The 19,087-nt window shown below is 27.1% G+C and overlaps 1 protein-coding gene across 1 annotated transcript; it reads right to left on the minus strand.

The window, feature by feature from the left end:
• Positions 1 to 471: 471 nt before the first annotated feature.
• Positions 472 to 5,091, minus strand: LOC150031609 (protein BEARSKIN2-like; the record flags this gene model as incomplete). The annotated part of the gene is made up of 2 exons (XM_090308854.1): positions 4,725 to 5,091; positions 472 to 749 (listed from the first exon to the last, which is right to left on the minus strand). Coding segments are annotated over exons 1-2 (453 nt in total), but the record flags the coding sequence as incomplete, so codon positions are not given.
• Between the last annotated feature and the right edge of the window lie 13,996 nt (positions 5,092 to 19,087).

The raw sequence follows: 19,087 nt of genomic DNA on the forward strand, positions 1-19,087 counted from the left end.
AATGTCTATTACTGTCTATCATTGATAGATAATGACATTTTGCTATATTTATAATTATTTTTGACATTTTTATCTTTTAAAACAATTATCCAATACTATGGTTACCTTTAAAAAATATAAATATTTTAATAAATCTGTTAATTAAATCTCAAATGGGCTATTAAATGCAAACTAAAAAGCTAGTAACAATTTTATTTTTAATTTTCTATTTTTAAAATTAATGTTTCTTTTCTCGTAAATTTCATGGTTCTCATGAAAAAAGTACATAAATTGTGTAGTCAAATTTTTTTTAAAAAAAACCAAGTTTATGATAATAATTTTTGTAGTTTTCAAAATTTCACTCCGCTCTAAAAAACATTAATTAAAAAAAATAATAAAAAAAGAATTCTTTAAATAAAAAGTAAGTAAAAATCAAAAATCAAATAGTTACACAACCGACGTGAAAGAGGAATGGAAATAATGGATTCTCACAGAGTTATTGGAAAGAGGGTCATCGGCGTCTTCGAGGCGATATTCATGCATGATCCAATCAGTTTTCTGGCCGTGAGGAGCTCGACCACGATAGAACACCAATGTTTTACGCATTCCGATCTTCTTGTAAGAGTTTCTAATGCATTTGTCTCGTCCAGTGGCCTTCCAGAAGCCGGCGTTGGTGGCTCTGTTGGTTCTTGACCCCGTCGGGTACTTCCTGTCCTTGTGGCTGAAAAAGTACCACTCGTTTTGTGGCGTCGACCCTATCCTACATTTCTCTGTTTTCACAAACCAACCATACATATCAATACTCATTGTTAGGGGTGTGTATCGGTTGGTTGGTACCGGTTTTAGAAGAAAATGGGTACCGAAAACCAACCAAAAAATTACGTGAAGTTTCGTCGGTTGGTTTTGTTCGATTTTTTTTCTACAAAGCCAAAGTAAAGTGAAGAAAAATGAAAGATTAATTGATGAAGTGTTATTGTTAGATTAATATAATTTTCAACCATTTTAAATTTAAATCAATTATTTTTTTATGAAAAAAATTAAATCAATCATGGGCTTGGAATTTAGGCAACATAAAAAAGAAAAGGCTAGTTGCATAAATGGAATTCAAACCCAAAATAATAGAATATGAAGTACAAGGATAAAATAATTGCATATATAGAATAAAAAAATGGTAAAAGACTAAAAAACACATACCCAACTCACTTCTTCCCAATTTTCTCAAATTGAAAGTTATTACTGATAACAGTTATTGATAATAGCCATTTATAACTGCTATCACCGATAGATAGTTGCTATCAGTGGTAGCTTTCAATTTGAGAAATATTAATACAATATTGAAATATTAGCTTTTAATTTGCTATCAGTTATCAATGGCTATCATTGATACACTTTCATCAATTAGAATCAACATTGAAATATTAACACTTAAGGCTAGCAATGATAGACTTCTATAACTAGTTATGAACTTTCAAAGGGACTCGATATATAGATTTCAACCAACTTCTATCATTGATACCATTAATATCGCTTATATCGTGGTTATTAGTGATAGTTTATTTCATTGATAATATCACTGATAAGTGATAGAAGTTAGGTGAAATCTATATATCGAGTCTCTTTGAAAGTTCATAACTAGTTATAGAAGTCTATCATTGCTAGCCTTATATATCGAGTCTCTTTCGCTTAAGGCTAGCAATGATAGACTTCTATAACTAGTTATGAACTTTCAAAGAGACTCGATATATAGATTTCACCTAACTTCTATCACTGATACCATTAATATCACTCATACCGTGGTTATTAGTGATAGCTTATTTCATTGATAATATCACTGATAAGATGCTATCAATGATTTCACTGATATCAAACTACCAATGATCTCATTGATAATATCACCTAACTTGTTTAATAAACTACTTGTTTCTTATTTCAAACTTTTAAGAAATGTTTCTAAAAATGGTGCAAAATTGTGGACTAAAAAAATAGTTTTTTTCAAATTCATTTTCATTTGCTATTTATATGTAATGTTTCATTATAATAATCAAACTTGATGATTGACTTATTAATGTTAAATTACTTATGAATTGGGTATTTTCAAGTCTTAGGTATGAAACTCAACCTCATAATTCTTATGAAAAAAAAAAGTAAAAACTGGATAAAGAAGAGAAAATTAAAGAAAAAAAAAAGAAAGAGTAGAAGCAAAAATCGGAGAAAGGAAAAAAAATTAAAAAAAAAAAAGAAGCCAAAACCAGAGAAGGGAAAGAAAATTAAAAAAAAAAAAGAAATAAACAAAAATTGGAAGCAAAAATCAGATAAAGAAAAGAAAAAAAAAGTGAAGAAGCAAAAACGGGAGAAGCGAAAGAAAATAAAAAAGAAAGAAAGAAGCAAAAACGGAAGAAAATAAAAAAAAATTAAAATTTAAAAAAATAAGAAATAATATTTTTTTAAATTTTTATACTTATTTTTTAGGAAAAAAATTAAAATAATAGTTAGCTTACTTTTATACTTATTTTTTTTACTTTTATATTTATTTTTTAGAAAAAAAATTAAATAATATTTACATATATTGGTCGGTCGATCGGTTTTCCAATTCTTTTATATGAAAATTGAAAACCGATCGACCAACTTCAATTTGGTCGATTTCAATCGGTCGGATTGGTTTTCAGTGTCTTTATGCTCACCCCTACTCATTGACCAAATTCTACTGAAAAATACTTTAACACATTTCAGGTTGTACCTATTTTGAAAAAAATTCTAATACTTCCATTAATCATTAATTGGCCCAATAACTTAAGTTTAGGGATAAAATCAAATTTAATATTATATAAGCTAACATATGAAAAATTTTCCATACTATCGTAATACTAGAAATTTTCTCATTTATCATTATACAACCCATTCAGGTGTTTGATTACAAGTTATTATGTGACAATTTTTTTATTTAAAAAAAAAATCTTTTTATATATTTTTTCTACTAATGTTTTTTCATGTATCATACTCTCATCACAAACAAAAAAATTAAAATATTTAAAAAATGAAGTACAAAGAATATGCAACGTGACAAATTATGATTGAAAATTTTATTGAGATACATAAATATAGGTGCAATCTAAGATACATCTAAATATTTTTTTTGTTTTTTCTCTTTATAATTGAAGGAATGCATGGATGAGTGTAACCACCCAACTATTATTACTCATACTTTTTTATATGACTTTATAAAAAAAAGAACTCTCTTTTGTCTATTTTTATTGAAAACGAGTGTCAATATGAACACAACTAACATAAAACATGTAATATCAACAAAAGGTAAGAGATTTGAATCCAAACTCCCACTCACAACAATCAAGACAAGTGAAACAAGAGAAGAGACCGTTTTGACTTATCCATTAAAAAATTAAATTGACTTTTCAAAAATTTTAGAGACTAAATTTATAATTTGGCTAATACATACTAGTCTAGACCCAAACTTAATTATAAAATTATAATAGGAGTAAATTGTTTAAGTGATCAACTCAAAAGGTGGTTTTGTTAGCTTCTAAACATAATTCATCAAATTAATATATTATATTTTCGATTAAAAGATTACACTATTGAAATTAAACCCAACAAAATTTATATAATTTCATTCTCAACTCAACAAATTAAAAACACATCGAAATTCACAACCTTGTCTTTGACCACGGAGTCAATTCAAATGGTTTCAACCTAAAAATTACTAATTTAATTCTTAGTTATATCAAAACTTTAGCTCAATGTGTCATCATTCTCGAATTTCATGGAGAGAGTTCTTCTTTTTCAAAAGAAAAAGGAAAAAAAAAAGTAAAAAATTAGCAATAAGAAAAAAAAATAATGCATAGATAAGTGGGAAGATTTGAGATGCACAAATTACAAGAAAATTATTAGGATATAGCCAAATATAATTTATTCATCTTAATAGTCAAAAAAATGAAACTCTCACGCGCAGAAGCAGCAGCAGTTTCTTTACGTTGCTGCTGAGAATTAATATCATCATAAATTTACTACAAAAAGGAAGAAAAAAAGAGAGTACCACCACCAAATCATTTTTAATTTATTAATTTAACATATTTCTCTTCTAAGACTTAACCCTTTTCACACATGAATAATTTAATTTGTGATAATCATATAGATAGTAATAAGTCAATAATTTCCATCAAAATACATGCAATTTAGGGCTTAGGAAAGGGGTTTATTATTATTATTATTATTAATTTAAGAAAAGGAGTGCCCGAATTATTATTAGGTTAAATTACAAATTTAGCTCCTATAATAAAAAAAGTTAGAATTTAGTTCCTATGATTTGATAAAATCTTTAAAAAATCTTACTATGAGAATTTTATTATACCATAGAAGAACCATTTATGAGGTTTTATCAAATAATAAGGATTAAATTCTAACTTTTAAAACTATAGGAATTGAATTCTAACTTTCTAAAACCATAGAGATAAATTTAATAGTTAAATTATAAAATTGGTCTCCACAATTTAGAGAAAATTAAGAATTAGACCTTTTTTATTTTAAAAGTTAAAAATTAATTCGTATGGTTTGAAAAAATCTTCATAAATAATCACTCCAATAGAGACTATTTACGATTTTATCAAACCATAAAAACCAAATTTTAATTATAAATGATAGGGATTAAATTTTAATCTTCTCCACAAATTTCACAAGCTAACTTTATTAATGGTAAGAGTAAGGATTTTCAAAAGACGAAGAAAAGTTACCTTGCAAGTCCCAAGGTTCGATCTTGTTCAAATCGACCTCTCGAACAACTTCCATGTCGAATTTTTGAAACGACACCTTCTTCTTCAAGTAGTAATGAAGGAGCTCTTCATCAGTCGGATGGAACCGGAAACCGGGAGGAACGCCACCGCCGCTACCGCCGCCCGAGGAGCCCATTTACATGCCCTAATGATGAACTATACTTTGTAAGAAAAATAATTGGATTGAAAATGGAATTGATCCACCAAAGTTGGAAATAGGGTAACCAGGGAAAAATGAAGCCTAAGTTTGTAGATGAAGATGAAGAAGGGGTATAAATATGAAATGAGAGTCAAAAGGGGAAGAAGAAGAGAAGAGAGTTATAATTGAAAAGGGAAGCGTTGACGGCGGAGACTACGGCGGTGGAGATGGTTAAAGCTATCGTAAAAAGGAAGCATAGGGAATGAGGGGATGGTTTTTCTCAATTGCTAGCTGTAGTTTACTACACAAATGGACTGTGTATTTTATGTCATCTCTCTTCACCTCCATTTTAGGAGCGTGTGCCTCCAATCCACTTTAATTTACTCCTATCATATATACATGCATTTGAAATATACGTAATAAATCAATGGTATTATAAAAAGTTAGTCGAGTTAGATTATATTTGTTGTTGCTTACTTGTGTTTCATAATTGTAATGAAAAGTATGGATCTGTCATATTTACTATTATCATTATCGTTTGACCCTAAACGGTAATGATAATGATAACAGTAACATACCGAGGATGTGATTTCAACTTTTTACCTATACTATTCTTTTTCCCCAGTCCCAAATAAGTCATAGCATGCCCCATTCATTAAATGGGGAGGGTCGGTCTCAACCTAATCCTTGATTGAGGCCGAGGCCGAGGCCAAATAGGTTAGTTTGGGTTGAAGCCCAAACAACCCTCTTCCCATGATTAATTGAGACCTAGGGCATATGGTTTTCTAGCTCTAGTTTCGCCATTTTCTTAATTGGAAAGAGTGTGAACTCCATAAAGTCGTTTACGCCCTTTGATCCAGATTTATCTATAACAATAGTTTTTAAAACTTGACTTAATTTTTTAAAATATTGGTAGAAAGTAGATAAAAAGAAACTAGAAATTTAGAGAGGTGGAAGAAAGTAGATAACAAGGCAATATATATATATTTAGTAATTATCTTCTTTCTAGGCTAGTATGAAAAATCTTATAAGTGTGTTTTTAGTACAGTGATTGGCCGGGAATCACCCCTATAAAATTTGTCATGTTTTCTTTTTCTTTCTTTTTTTTAGTAAAGTATGCCTCACTTATATATTCATCTTTTAAAAACGTCCTTCTAGGTAGTTGGTTCAAATCTAAAATCACGAAACGTAACATAATAATTCAAAATCATTTTTAAGAGTATGTAACCAAACATCAATATGAATAAATGAAAATCAATTTTTCAAAATCATTTGTACCAAAAAGCATATTTAAAACTGATATTGAAGATGAACAAAAGTAGCTTTAATCATTTTAAAATATCACTCTCAAACATGTATTTTGAACCATGATCTATTTTCCTTAAAGATAGGGATGGTAAATTTCAATAAAACAGTAAGAACAACAATGAAACTTTTAATTAAAGCATTGTAACTAAATTGAAGATGAGGTTTAAAAAAATTAATTAATAATAACTTTAACCTTAAATTTATAATTGGATCTTTAATTTGTTGGGGGACATAAATTCTGACGTAATCTGGAACACAAGAAAACTGATGGAGAAGAGTATATGAAGCAAAGAAATGAAGTAAATTTCAACATCATTCTAACATATATTGTCGGACCAAAAATCTATAATCCAAGTGTAATTATTCCAATGAGTTGGCAAAGCATTTTTAGTGAAAAATTCTTGATAATCATCAATTACTTTGAATCTCGGTATTGATTTTGCCAATAACTACTTGAGTTATGTTCGTTGGATAATTAATTGATTTTTTTTAAAAAAAAAAAAAAAATTAAGTTTATATCATCTCTATTTTTCATAATGGTTTACATTTTTCTTAAGTATGATAGTTGAATTATTAGCCAAATTTCAAAAACAAAAAACAACTTCTTTTCAAAACAACTTTTTTTAGTTCTCAAAATTTGGTTTGGTTTTTTAACTCACTAGTGAAAAGTAAATAATAAAGAAGAAATTTGGAGATAGAAATAGTGTTCATAAGTAGAGATATCCACGAGGCTAGGCGGGGCCGAGGATGCCATTCCTCATCCCCATCCCCACTTTCCATTTCATTCCTTATTCCCGTGAAATTCTCCACGGGATTGGAGTGGGATTCTCCGAGGGGAATTCGTGGGGATCGGGTTCCAGGGAATTTTTCTCCGTTACTTTTTTTTTTTTTTGTAAAAAGCTAATTAATTTAAATCACTAATGTGAGCGAATTTTAATTAAATAATTAACTTTATCACTAAATTATTTATTATGGTTAGTTTTATATGACAATTTGAATTTAAGGATAAATTACTCAAATTTTGGCTTAAAAAAGCTAATTAATTTTTTTAGTAGAAAGAAATAAATATAAACCAAATTATTCACATATATAATCTGAATTTAAACATTAAATTTTAACACATTCATTATGTTTCTCAATTAATAATCAAATTTGAAATTTAAATGTAATATTTATATAATAATAATAACATAACATTAGATAACTATACTAAATAAATAGCTAATCGAGGTGGGGTCGGGGCGGGGAGCGGGGATGGGGAATGCATTCCCCGTCCCCGTCCCCGTTTAGCTCACAAGGAATTTTTTTCCTCCATTCCCCACCTAATCGGGGAATCCCCGCCCTGGGTCCCTGTGGGAAAATTGGACATCTCTATTCATAAACTTAATTTTTAAAAAAATAAAATAAAATAAATGGTTACCAAACGGGACATTTCATTCCAATAAAAGAGATCAGCAAATTGTCATCAAGAGGTTGAACAACAAAATATGATGTTGAGAAGAGCTTTTAATGGATCATTGGGCCACACAATCGGAGCAATTTTGTGAAGTTTGACTAAACGAGAACCATATAGACCAAATTGAAAATAAATTCGAACTATATAGACCAAATAATGAAAACTAAACCTAATCGATGGAGATTATTTTTTTTCTTTTTAAATGTATTGTAACTAAAGTGTGGAGTGAGGGAATCAAACCTCAAACCTCGAGGTCGATAGTATAAGTACTATGTCAGTTGAGCTACGCTCTTATTGGTTAATCGATGGAGATTTAAATCAAAACCATAGAGACCAAATTAAAATCTTACTCAAACTAAATTTTTAGCTGGACCCAAAAGAAGAGAGATTAGTAGTAAGAGTCAAAATAGGGTAAAAATAGGTGAGCCTCAAGTGAAAACAAAACGTTAGTATAAGGGTTGCATGCATATAAAATATTATGTATGTTAAATGAAAGGAGAGGGTGTTAGACACGCGCCAGCTTGGGAATTAGGGTTTGATTGAGAATATTTATTAAATGTTAATTAGGGTTAGCAATTTGAAGGGGGAACGAAGAAGATGGAAATAATATAATAAATAAGACCAATAAACGATCCCGAGAGAGGAAAATAATGGGAGTAATAAAATAGGGGATATTAGGTGCATTAGATTGCTCCCAAAGCAATGTTACTAATTAATTAATCATAATATAATATGATCTTGGGATATTCACTAGCTACTATTTTCATATGTTTAATTAATTAAATGTTAAAATATCATTTTCGTCACTATATTTTAGAATTTGTTCAATTTTAGTGTGGTACTTTTCAATAAATCTTAAATTTAATCTCTGAATATTAATTTATTTTTCTAAAATAGATTAAAATAATATAATTTATATTAAAAAAATATAATATGTGAATTTGTTTTCAAAATTTGTAGTGAAAATGCTAATTGATAACAAAAAGTTTTCCTTAAAAATCAACAAAGAAACTACTAGTGGGATTACATTTAAAGATTTATTGAAGGAGAAATATCTTTTTGATAATCCTAAGTTTTGGGTCTAGTTTTGATTTGTTCTCTTGGTTTCAAAATGTTACACATATTTAGTTATTAAGTTCTTAATTTGGTTTCATTTTAGTACTTAATTTCAAAATGTTATAATTTTACCTTTAGATTTGATTTTTTTTCCAATTTGGTCCTTAAATTTCAAGATTTATATTTTTAAACCTCAAATTTTTCATCAAATACTCATTTTTCAACCATTGACGTTAATGTCTATCAATTAATTTAAAATAAATATGAAGTTTAAAATTCTAAATTTAATTTTAATAGTGAAATCTAACGATAATTTTTTTAAATTAATTAATAAGCATTAATACTTAAGATGAGAAGTGAATATTTAGTGAAAATTTGAGGTTGTGAAACATAGGGACCAAATTGAAACATAACTCAAATTCCAAGGATAAAAGTATATCGTTTTGAAATCTAGAGACTAAATAAAAACTAGATCTAAAATTTATAATAAAAAATATTTTTCTTTTTATTAAAAATATAGAGATTAAAATGAAAGAAAGTTCAAAGTACATAGACTAAAATAATATTTAAACATTAATTATTAAAAATATAAAGGTAGAAGGGAGAGTGAAAAGAGGGAGCAACAATATTAAGTTGGGGTAGGGTTTAGTAGTTTAGGCCATGGTTTGGCATTTGCTTGCACATGTGACAGAGCATATATTGATCATCTTATGACCTCGATTTTGCCATTTTGTTGATTCAATTCTACGCTTTATCTCCATGGCCGTCCTCCCCTCGTGCTCTCCTCTCTCCTTTTGTCAACTCTCGATACGCGTTTAGATACGAATTCGGATTTCACGTCATAACTTCTTCGTTTCTAAATTTCATACTATGGTTTTTTTTTTTTTTAATATGGTATTTCCAATTGATAACAATTATTGATAGACTCTGTCATTGATAAACTTCTATTATGGATTTAAATTTTACTATATATATATACTTATAAATTCTTTTGCACTGTGTTATATCCGTTAATACTTTGGATTTGATTACTATATTTGCAATTGTCTCTTATTTATATCTACAAAAATTATTTTTGTTTAATTGACCAAAATGAGTGATCTATTAATGAATAAAAATAGTTTTCTAAATCAAATATTTTAATTTTTTACTTTTTTTTATTATAATTATTTATTGTTGTACTTATTTATTTTTTATATTAAATAATATTTGAGTCATGCTTCTAAAATATTCTAACATTAACTCTTGAATTGCGATGTGACTCTTAAATTTCGATTCAAAATAATAAAATTAATGAAAATTTGAAATTAATATCACAATTATTGTAGACAAATTTCTTACGTATGTTTTTGTAAGTTTTTGAAAGATTTTTGTTTTTATATTTTTTAAAATTAAAATGAATCTCAACATAAAAAAATTAGTTCTATATTTTTTTACCATATCAAAGCTATATCTTAAATAATTTAAAATCTTTTCACTTCTCCAATCTTCCTTTTGTCATTAACAATATTTTAATAAATTAAAGATGTTAAGATTTTCGTACTCATATGATCTTTGATTGGCAAAATAAAATTAATGCAGGATTTATAAAAATGTATAAAAACATTAAGTAGGTAATCAAATATATCAAACCCAAAACCAAAATATTATTTTTAATTATTAACTAATTAATAAAAAAAAACAATATTTTAGTTCAAATTAATATTTGAAATTAAATAGGCAATTTAAAATAAGGAAAATTAAAAAATAATATTGTTTTACTATACACCACTATAATAATTTTTTAAAAAAATAGAAAACAAATGGTTTATATTAAAGTTTGAAATTGACAATCAATTTTGTCTAAATAAAAATAAATAAAAGTGTTTATTCTTATTAAATAGTTAATACAAAATTTTAAAAAAAGGTAGTTTAAATTTAAATTCTAAATGAAGGACAGAATCAAATATATCCAAAAAAAAAAGTAATATTTTAAATTACTAAAGAACTAATATGAAGGTTTTGTAAAATTGAAAAAAAAATAATATTTTGATTTAAATTGAAGTTTGAAATTAGGTGGATAATTAAAGTATCCAAATTAAATTTTTTAAAAATATATATTTTTAATTATTAAATAATTAATTCAAAAATTTTAAAACCATTAGGTTTGTTTAGATTGAAACTTGAAATTAAATAAGTAATCAAATGATATAAGTAAAATAAAAGTTTAAAATTACGTAGGTAATCAAATGATGCTAATCAAAATAAAAATTAATATTTTCAGGATTTAAGTTTGCCTCTTTCGTCCTTTTTTATATTATTTTAATAATGTAATATATTTTAGCTATTAATTGTTAATTTACAATGTTAATTAATTACTTACTGATAAACCAAAATATAATTTAGAGTTTATCCTCTTCCATCAATGTAGTTTAATCTCTCTGGTACATAAATTGTATTTTGCAATTTTGAAATTAAGTTACATTTTAAATTTTACAAAAACACGTACAATGTTTAGATATATTTTTTAAAAAAATTCAAAGATATATTTAACATAAACTCATAAGGGGCAATTGCATGTATATCAAAATAGGATTTGATATTTGCAAGTGTGCCTTCACTTTTTCTTCTTTTGCAAATCTAGCAAACTAATCCACCCAAACATTAGAAAAGTAAAAGTCTAAAATATCTTATGTCGTTGATATACTCAGTATCAAGTATATTTGTTAAGTGATATAGCTTATGTTGAATATATATAGATGACATATTATTCATATACTTTATTTTAATTAAATTAGTTAATCAAGCATTTATTGATTGGTGTCTAATACACTCGTGTCTTATATTTGATATGCACTTGATACACTACTAGTATATACTTGATACCCTTGATACACTATTGATATACATCTGATACATTTGATACAATCCTAATATGCTACTGACATACATTTGATACACTATTGATATATACTTATACACTTAATACACTACTATATACACTTGATGCACTTGATACTCGTAAATGTCATCTTTATTTGATTCTTTCTATCTCTCTTTCTCTCTTTCTTTATCATTTGATACACTTGACTGATATACTTGATAATGATGTGCTTGATTGTTATATTTGATATACTAATCAATCATGCACTTATTTATATGTTGATAAACTTAATACAGTTGACTGATATATTTTATATACTTGATAATGATGCACTTGACTATAAATTACTGATAATAGTCAAAATTTACACTTTTTTATACACTTGTAATCTCTTGTTGACAAATTTTATTAATATATTAGTGCATATATTTAGTATATCAACAAAGTTACTTTAGTTTTTGTTATTTTTAGTAAATCAATGTGAATATTTATCACAAGGTATATCCTACAACTAATTTACTTTAAATTTGGTATATCAATTTATAGAATAACTTAAATCAAAGAAAAACCCCGCAAATCAAACAAAAAATAGAATCAAATCAATCAAAGATCTATTCCAATTGAAAAGATTAATAAAAAAAAAATATTGAGAATACAACAACATTTAATTAAAAAAAACATAATAAAAATAAATAAGTAAACTGAAAATTAGGTATAGAGAAAAGAATATTAAAGGAGAAAAAAAAAACAGTAAACTTGAAATTAGGTATTAAAGAAGAATATTAAAAGTAGTTGCATGTGATATGAAATATATGAAGAGAAAAATTAAGAAAGAAAATTGGGAGTGAAAGATTGATTTTGTTTATTTATTTATTTTAGATTGGGTAGGAGTGAGGTTAGGTAGGATAGAAAAACAAAAAAGCAAAAAAAAAACGTATATAATAAAGATAAATAGAATTTAATAGTTTTGCTATATTTATAAATGTGAAAAATTGAAGACAAAATTGCAAATATGTTAATTACTTTTGCTACCCAATACAATTTCCCAACTCATGATTCTCAATATAATACTAATCCAAAGTTATCTATGTATAATTGTCAATAAACACTAATCCTAACTTATTGATGTGTAATTTCCAATGTATATACTAATCATAACTTACCTATGTCCAATATATACGAATCCTAGATCATTTACTGAATGTTAGTATGGTTATGCTATTTTATTGTTTTAATTTTTCAATTTTAGGGTATGTTTGGTTTAATTTTTTGAATGTTTGAAAAAAGTCAAGTATTTGACAAATCACTCAAATTAGCTTTTGATCTTTCAAAGTATATTTTGAACAGCTTTTATAAAAAGAGTTTAAATAAAATTTTCTTTTTCGATAAATCCAAAACATGGTCTTAGAATTAGCGTTTTAATTTGTTTATAAATGTGACTCATATTTAGTATTTAACTAGGATGTTTATTTAAAATGAAAAATTGAAAACAAATTTAAATTGGTGTGAAGTTGAGGAATACAACAGGAACATGGATACTATTAAAATAAATATAATATAATATAATAATAAATTAAACATAATATATAAATAAACAAAATAAAATAAATTAGCAAAATATAAAATATATCTAAATTCTCCACTTTCTCTCATTTTCAAGAAATTTACGTGTGTGTTTTCCAAAACCCACGAAATGACATTATTTATAAGCAATTTGGCAAGTAAGAGGTGGATTTTATGGATACTAATAATGTATAATGTTGTGACACATGGACAACACTTTGGGAAATGAGGGCATGACACATGGTCAATGGATACTAAGCATAAACATCTAATGGGCATCTATTATCATAATATTTTTAATACTCCCCTTAGATGCCTATTATATATATGAAATATGTCTTGTTAAAACCTTACTAGGAAAAAAATCCAATGAGAAAAAAAATCCTAATAAAGGGAAAAAGTGCATATTTCATATAATTTATACTCCTAAAAAGTATATTTACTCCCCTTATGGAAACATCACTTGAGATCTCCGAGTCGCCACATTCCAATATTTTGCACCAATTTCTCAAATGCTGCAGTTGGTAATGATTTTGTAAATAAGTTTGCTAGATTATCTTTCGAACAAGTTTATTACATAGTGATGTTGCCTTTTTCTTCAAGATCATGAGTGTAGAAAAGCTATGAAATATGTTTTGTTCTATCTCCTTTGATTTGGGATATGCATGTTGTGTTGTATTCGTATAATATCGTTGGAAGATTTTTACTAGAAGACAAACCACATGTTCCACGAAATGTGCTGAGTCATTGATCTTAGTCATACACATTCTCGACTAGTCTCGTGAATTGCAAGAATTTCAACATGATTTGAGGAAGTAGTCATCATGTTCTATTTCACTAACTAATATGGTACAACAGTTCCTCCACATGTAAATATATAACCTGTTTGAGATCTAGCTTTGTGTAGTCAGATAAATATCTATAATTTGCATAACTAACCAGATCAAAATTTGATTTATTTGAATAAAACAAACTCATATCAATTTTTCCTCGAAGATAACGGAGTCTATATTTAATACCCTTCCAATGTCTTTTTCTTGGAGAAGAACTATATCTTGCTAATAAATTTACTGAAAATGCAGTATCTGGTCTTGTATTATTAGCAAGATACATAAGTGCACCAATTGCACTAAGATATGGTATTTCAAGACCAAGAAGTTTTTCATTATCGTCTTGAGGTCGAAATATATCTTTCTTCATATCTAGTGAAGAACTTCCATTGGAATGTTTAATGAATGTGCTTTGTCCATATAAAACCTTTTCAAAAATTTTCTTGTATAATTTGACTGATGGATAAATATCTCATCTACTAAATGCTCAAATAGTAAGCTAAGACAAAATTTTGTTTTTCCGAGATCTTTCATCTCAAATTCTTTCTTAAGATATTCTATTGCCTTTGAAAGCTCTTTAGGAATTTCAATTATATTTAAGTCATCAACATATATAGTTATAATAACAAATCTTGATTGTGATTTCTCTATAAAAATATATTGACTTATTAGATTGTTTTAATATTTCTCTTTCAACAAATATCCACTCAGGCGATTGTTTCAATTCATATTACGATCTCTTTAACTTTATTGAATGCAATTCCTGGGAATTTGATTTATATGTTTCAGGCACTTTTAAATCCTTCTGAGATTCTCATATAAATGTCATTTTCAAGAGATCCTATAAATATGTTGTGACTACATTCATAAGATACATGTCCAGAGTTTCATACACAATTAGACTAATTAAATATCTTAATGTAATTACATCCACCATCGGAGAATATGTCTCCTCATAATCAATACCAAGTCTTTGTGAAAAATCTTGTGCAACTATTCTTATTTGACTTCACTCTATTTGTTTTACAAATACTCCATTTATATCCCATATATTTGACATTCTCTAATGTCTGGACCACTAATCCTCACGGTTTGAAAAATGAGTTATTTATATTGAATTGTTTCTTTCCACATAAGTCAATCCTTTCTATGTCGATCTTTTCCATACTCACTTTCATAAATAATATCATGAGTAATATTGTATGCAAAAATGTTGTCAACTTATATAGTTCCATAATTTATTGAGATCTCATTATTATCCTCATTTACTCTAATATCCTTATGAGTACTCATATCTAGGATTTCTTCTAGAATATTCATATTTTTAACTGAGTCATTTATCGGCAATTTCTTTTTCGAGGATTTTTATCTTTGGAACCGAGTGGTCTATCACGCTTCTGGCATGTCCCAGACTCATTAGTGACAACTTACTGCATTTAATGAAGTATTTGCAGCTGGTATATATGACTTAGTCACTTTCTTAGCTTTTATAAATGCAACTAGTAACTGATTTGTTATATTTGCAAATGAACTATTTTCTGAACTTCAGGTACACATTAATCTGTATGGAGATCTAAATGAGACAATAACGATGCATTTCATGTAATTTATTTTTCCCACTTTTTAATTCCTCCCTCTAATGTTGAAAGTTTTGTCTCATTAAAATGACAATCAGCAAATTGTACAGTAAATACATCACAAGTCATGGGTTCAAGATATTTAATAATTGATGGGGAATCATATCCAACATATATTTCTAATCTCCTTTGAGGACCCATCTTAGTACATTGTGGTAGAACAATTAGAACATATACTGCACATCAAAAAATTCTCATAAGGAAAGTATTTGGTTCATGATCATAATCTAATTGTAATGGAGAGTACTTATGATAAACTACTAGCTTAATGCGTACAATTGACGCCGCATGCAAAATAGCATGTCCCTATATAGATGTAGGAAGCTTAACTCTTATAAGCAATGGTCTAGCAATTAATTGCAAACGTTTTATGAATGATTCTGTTAAACCATTTTGTATATGAAATGAGCTACATGATGTTCAACGCTTTTCCGATTGACATACAATAATTATCAAAAGCTTGGGATGTAAATTCAACAGCATTATCAATACGAATGGTATTAATTGTACAATCAGGAAATTGTGCTCTTAACTTAATTATTGAGCAAGTAATCTTGCAAATGCAAGATTTCGACTTGATAATAAGCACACATGTGTCCATCTGCTGGATGTGTATTAATACCATAAAATATCTAGATGGTCTACTTGATGGGTTAATAGATCCAAGTATACCACCATGAATTCGTTCTAAAAATGTATGGGATTCAATTCCCACTTTAGCTGGTAATGGTTTAATTATCAATTTTCCTTGAGAGCAAGCATCACATGATAATGCATTAGATTAAAGAATCTCTTGGCTCTTCAATGGATATTCATTTGAATTCTCAATAATTCTTTTCATCATTATAAACCCTTGATGACCTAATCTGTCATGCCAAATTGTAAATAGTCCGGATTCATGAACTTCAGGTTCATTGTTGCATATGTTTCAATTACTCATATATGAGTATAATATAATTCAGAAGATAAAGTCGACAACTCTTCCAATATACGTTTTTCAAATGAGATAGTAGATACGATATAAAGATACTTCATATTATTCTTTTATCAGTTTCAATATGTTAACCATTGCAATATATCTCTTAAAACTAAGTAGATTTCTCTTTAATTTACTAGAGAACAATGCATTGTCAATTGTAAATTTTATTCCTCTAGGCAAAATAATATTTTCTTTTTCAAACCCTTCAATCAAGTTTGCTGAACCTGATATTGTATTGGCTTTTGCTTCCAGCATTGTTAGTTTAAAAAAATATTTTTCTACTTGTAAGTATTGTATGTATAGTTGCCCTGTCTACTAGACATAAATCTTCTTTACTCATTTTTTAGTCACCCAACATATGAAAATGATCTAGGTTCTTCATTGAAATAAAATAATTACAATAAGAAAAATAATACTTGGAATATACAAAGGTTAACACCTACTGAGAGGAGAGAAAAAACAATATTAAGTCTAGATATTTTCAAAATCAAAAGTGAAGGAACCCTAATGAAGGGACCTTGAGCGGAAGCGGTGTGCAAAACAACATCAACCCCAACAAAAGGAAACACTTGATGTTCCATCAATTCTGCCAATTTTCTCTTCAGGAGATTCAAAGAAGTCTGTCACATCCAAATTTGTCATATGGGATGGGTCAAATATGTCATTATCCTGGTATGCAAAATTTACTTCCACGTTTTTCTCTTTTTCCTTCAAGGATGCTTGATAGAGATCAATTGAGTATTTTTCCATACGACATGTATGTGACGATGCATTCCACATCAGAAGTATTTATTTTCAACACTTTTTGAACTCTTATCTTGGGGAGTTTTTTCTTTGTGATCATCATTTTGTGTTTTTTTTTTTAAAAAAAAGTTCGAATGATTAGAACAATCACCACGAAAATAATAATTATTCATTCCCTTGCCACGGTCATGACCTCGACACGAACACGAACTTGATCACGATTATTATTAAAATTTACAACATTCACTTCAAAGAATGGTATCGTTCTGGTTGGTCGAGATTCATGATTTTTCATTAATAACTCGTTTTTTTATTCGGCCACGAGAAGACATGAAATTAGTTCAAAATACCATTAAAAACCTTTCTCTCGATATTTCTACTATAAGAGCATATCCAAAATATAAAAAAATATATCTTATCTAACATATTGATTTAAAATTTTGGAGCCTCAAATACATCTATTTACAATGAGCTTAGGAAGAAAAATTATTTTCTGATGATCACATTTTTATGGCATCCAGGTGTATTTTGGCATCAAACACTAATGACAATTAATTATTACCATTAATATCAAATGCTACAAATTCTAATTTTATAATATTTTCATAGTAATACTATTATAATATTAGAAATTTAATATATGCCAAATATGTAAAATAATATTTAATTTATTAATTATAACGAAGAGAGAAAAACTAACATACCTTTAGGACCTACCTTTAGCAAGGAAAATGGTAGGAACTCGTATTGATAACGTGTCGTGAACTTGAGTACCACAATGAAAATACGATACCAATAAAATATAACATTAAAAATAAATATAATATAATATAATAATAAAAATAAATTAATATTAAAATAAATTAAACTTAATATATAAATAAACAAAATAAAATAAATTAGCAAAATATAAAATAAAAAACTTCTCTAAATTCTCATTCTCCAATTTTCGTGGAATTTGCTCAATGTGTGTCTGCCACTATTTATAGGCATTTTGACAAATAGAAGGTGGATTACATAGACACTAATAATGTGTAATATTAAGACACATAGACAAAATTTTGAAAAATGAGGCATGACACATGGTCAAGGGACACTAAACATGACTATTTAATGAGCATCTATTATCATAATATTTATAATATAAATTAAGTTTTAGATTTTTTTTTTTTACATTTGTTGAATACAAATAATGGAATTTGGATATTCGATTGAAAATTGTGTTTACTATTTACGGGATTAACCATTTTAGTGGATAGATTTAGGGTGTGTTTGATTTAATTATTCGAATGTTTAATTTTGAAAATAAGTCATTTTGAAGGAAAAAAATTGAAATGTTTGACAAACTACTCAAAAAAGCTTTTGAAACACTGGGTGTATTTTAAACCGTTATTATCAAAAGAGTTTAAATAAAAAAATAATTTTTTTTGAAAAACATTTTTTTTTCTTTTGTCGATCCAATCATGCGCTTAGGTATTTTTCAAAAGTTACTTTTTTAAAAAAATTTTAAAATTTTGGCTTAGATTTTGAAACCATTTCTTAAAAAACTAGATGATAAAAAAAAAATCTACAACAGATGAAAGTAGTGTTGTATAATCTTAAAATTTAAGAATTAAAGAAAACAAAATGATTATGAAATGTGACGCGTTCAAATACTTATCAAATGGGATCGTTAGCGATAGAAAATTAGTATTCTGCTTAAAAAAAAGAGAAATAAATAAAAAGAAAGTAGGGAAGTATTCCAATGCT

The sequence above is a fragment of the Benincasa hispida genome, unplaced genomic scaffold (assembly GCF_027475165.1).
Source record: "Benincasa hispida cultivar pf3 unplaced genomic scaffold, pf3_genome.v1.1 HicScf1096, whole genome shotgun sequence".
Classification (NCBI taxonomy): domain Eukaryota; kingdom Viridiplantae; phylum Streptophyta; class Magnoliopsida; order Cucurbitales; family Cucurbitaceae; genus Benincasa; species Benincasa hispida.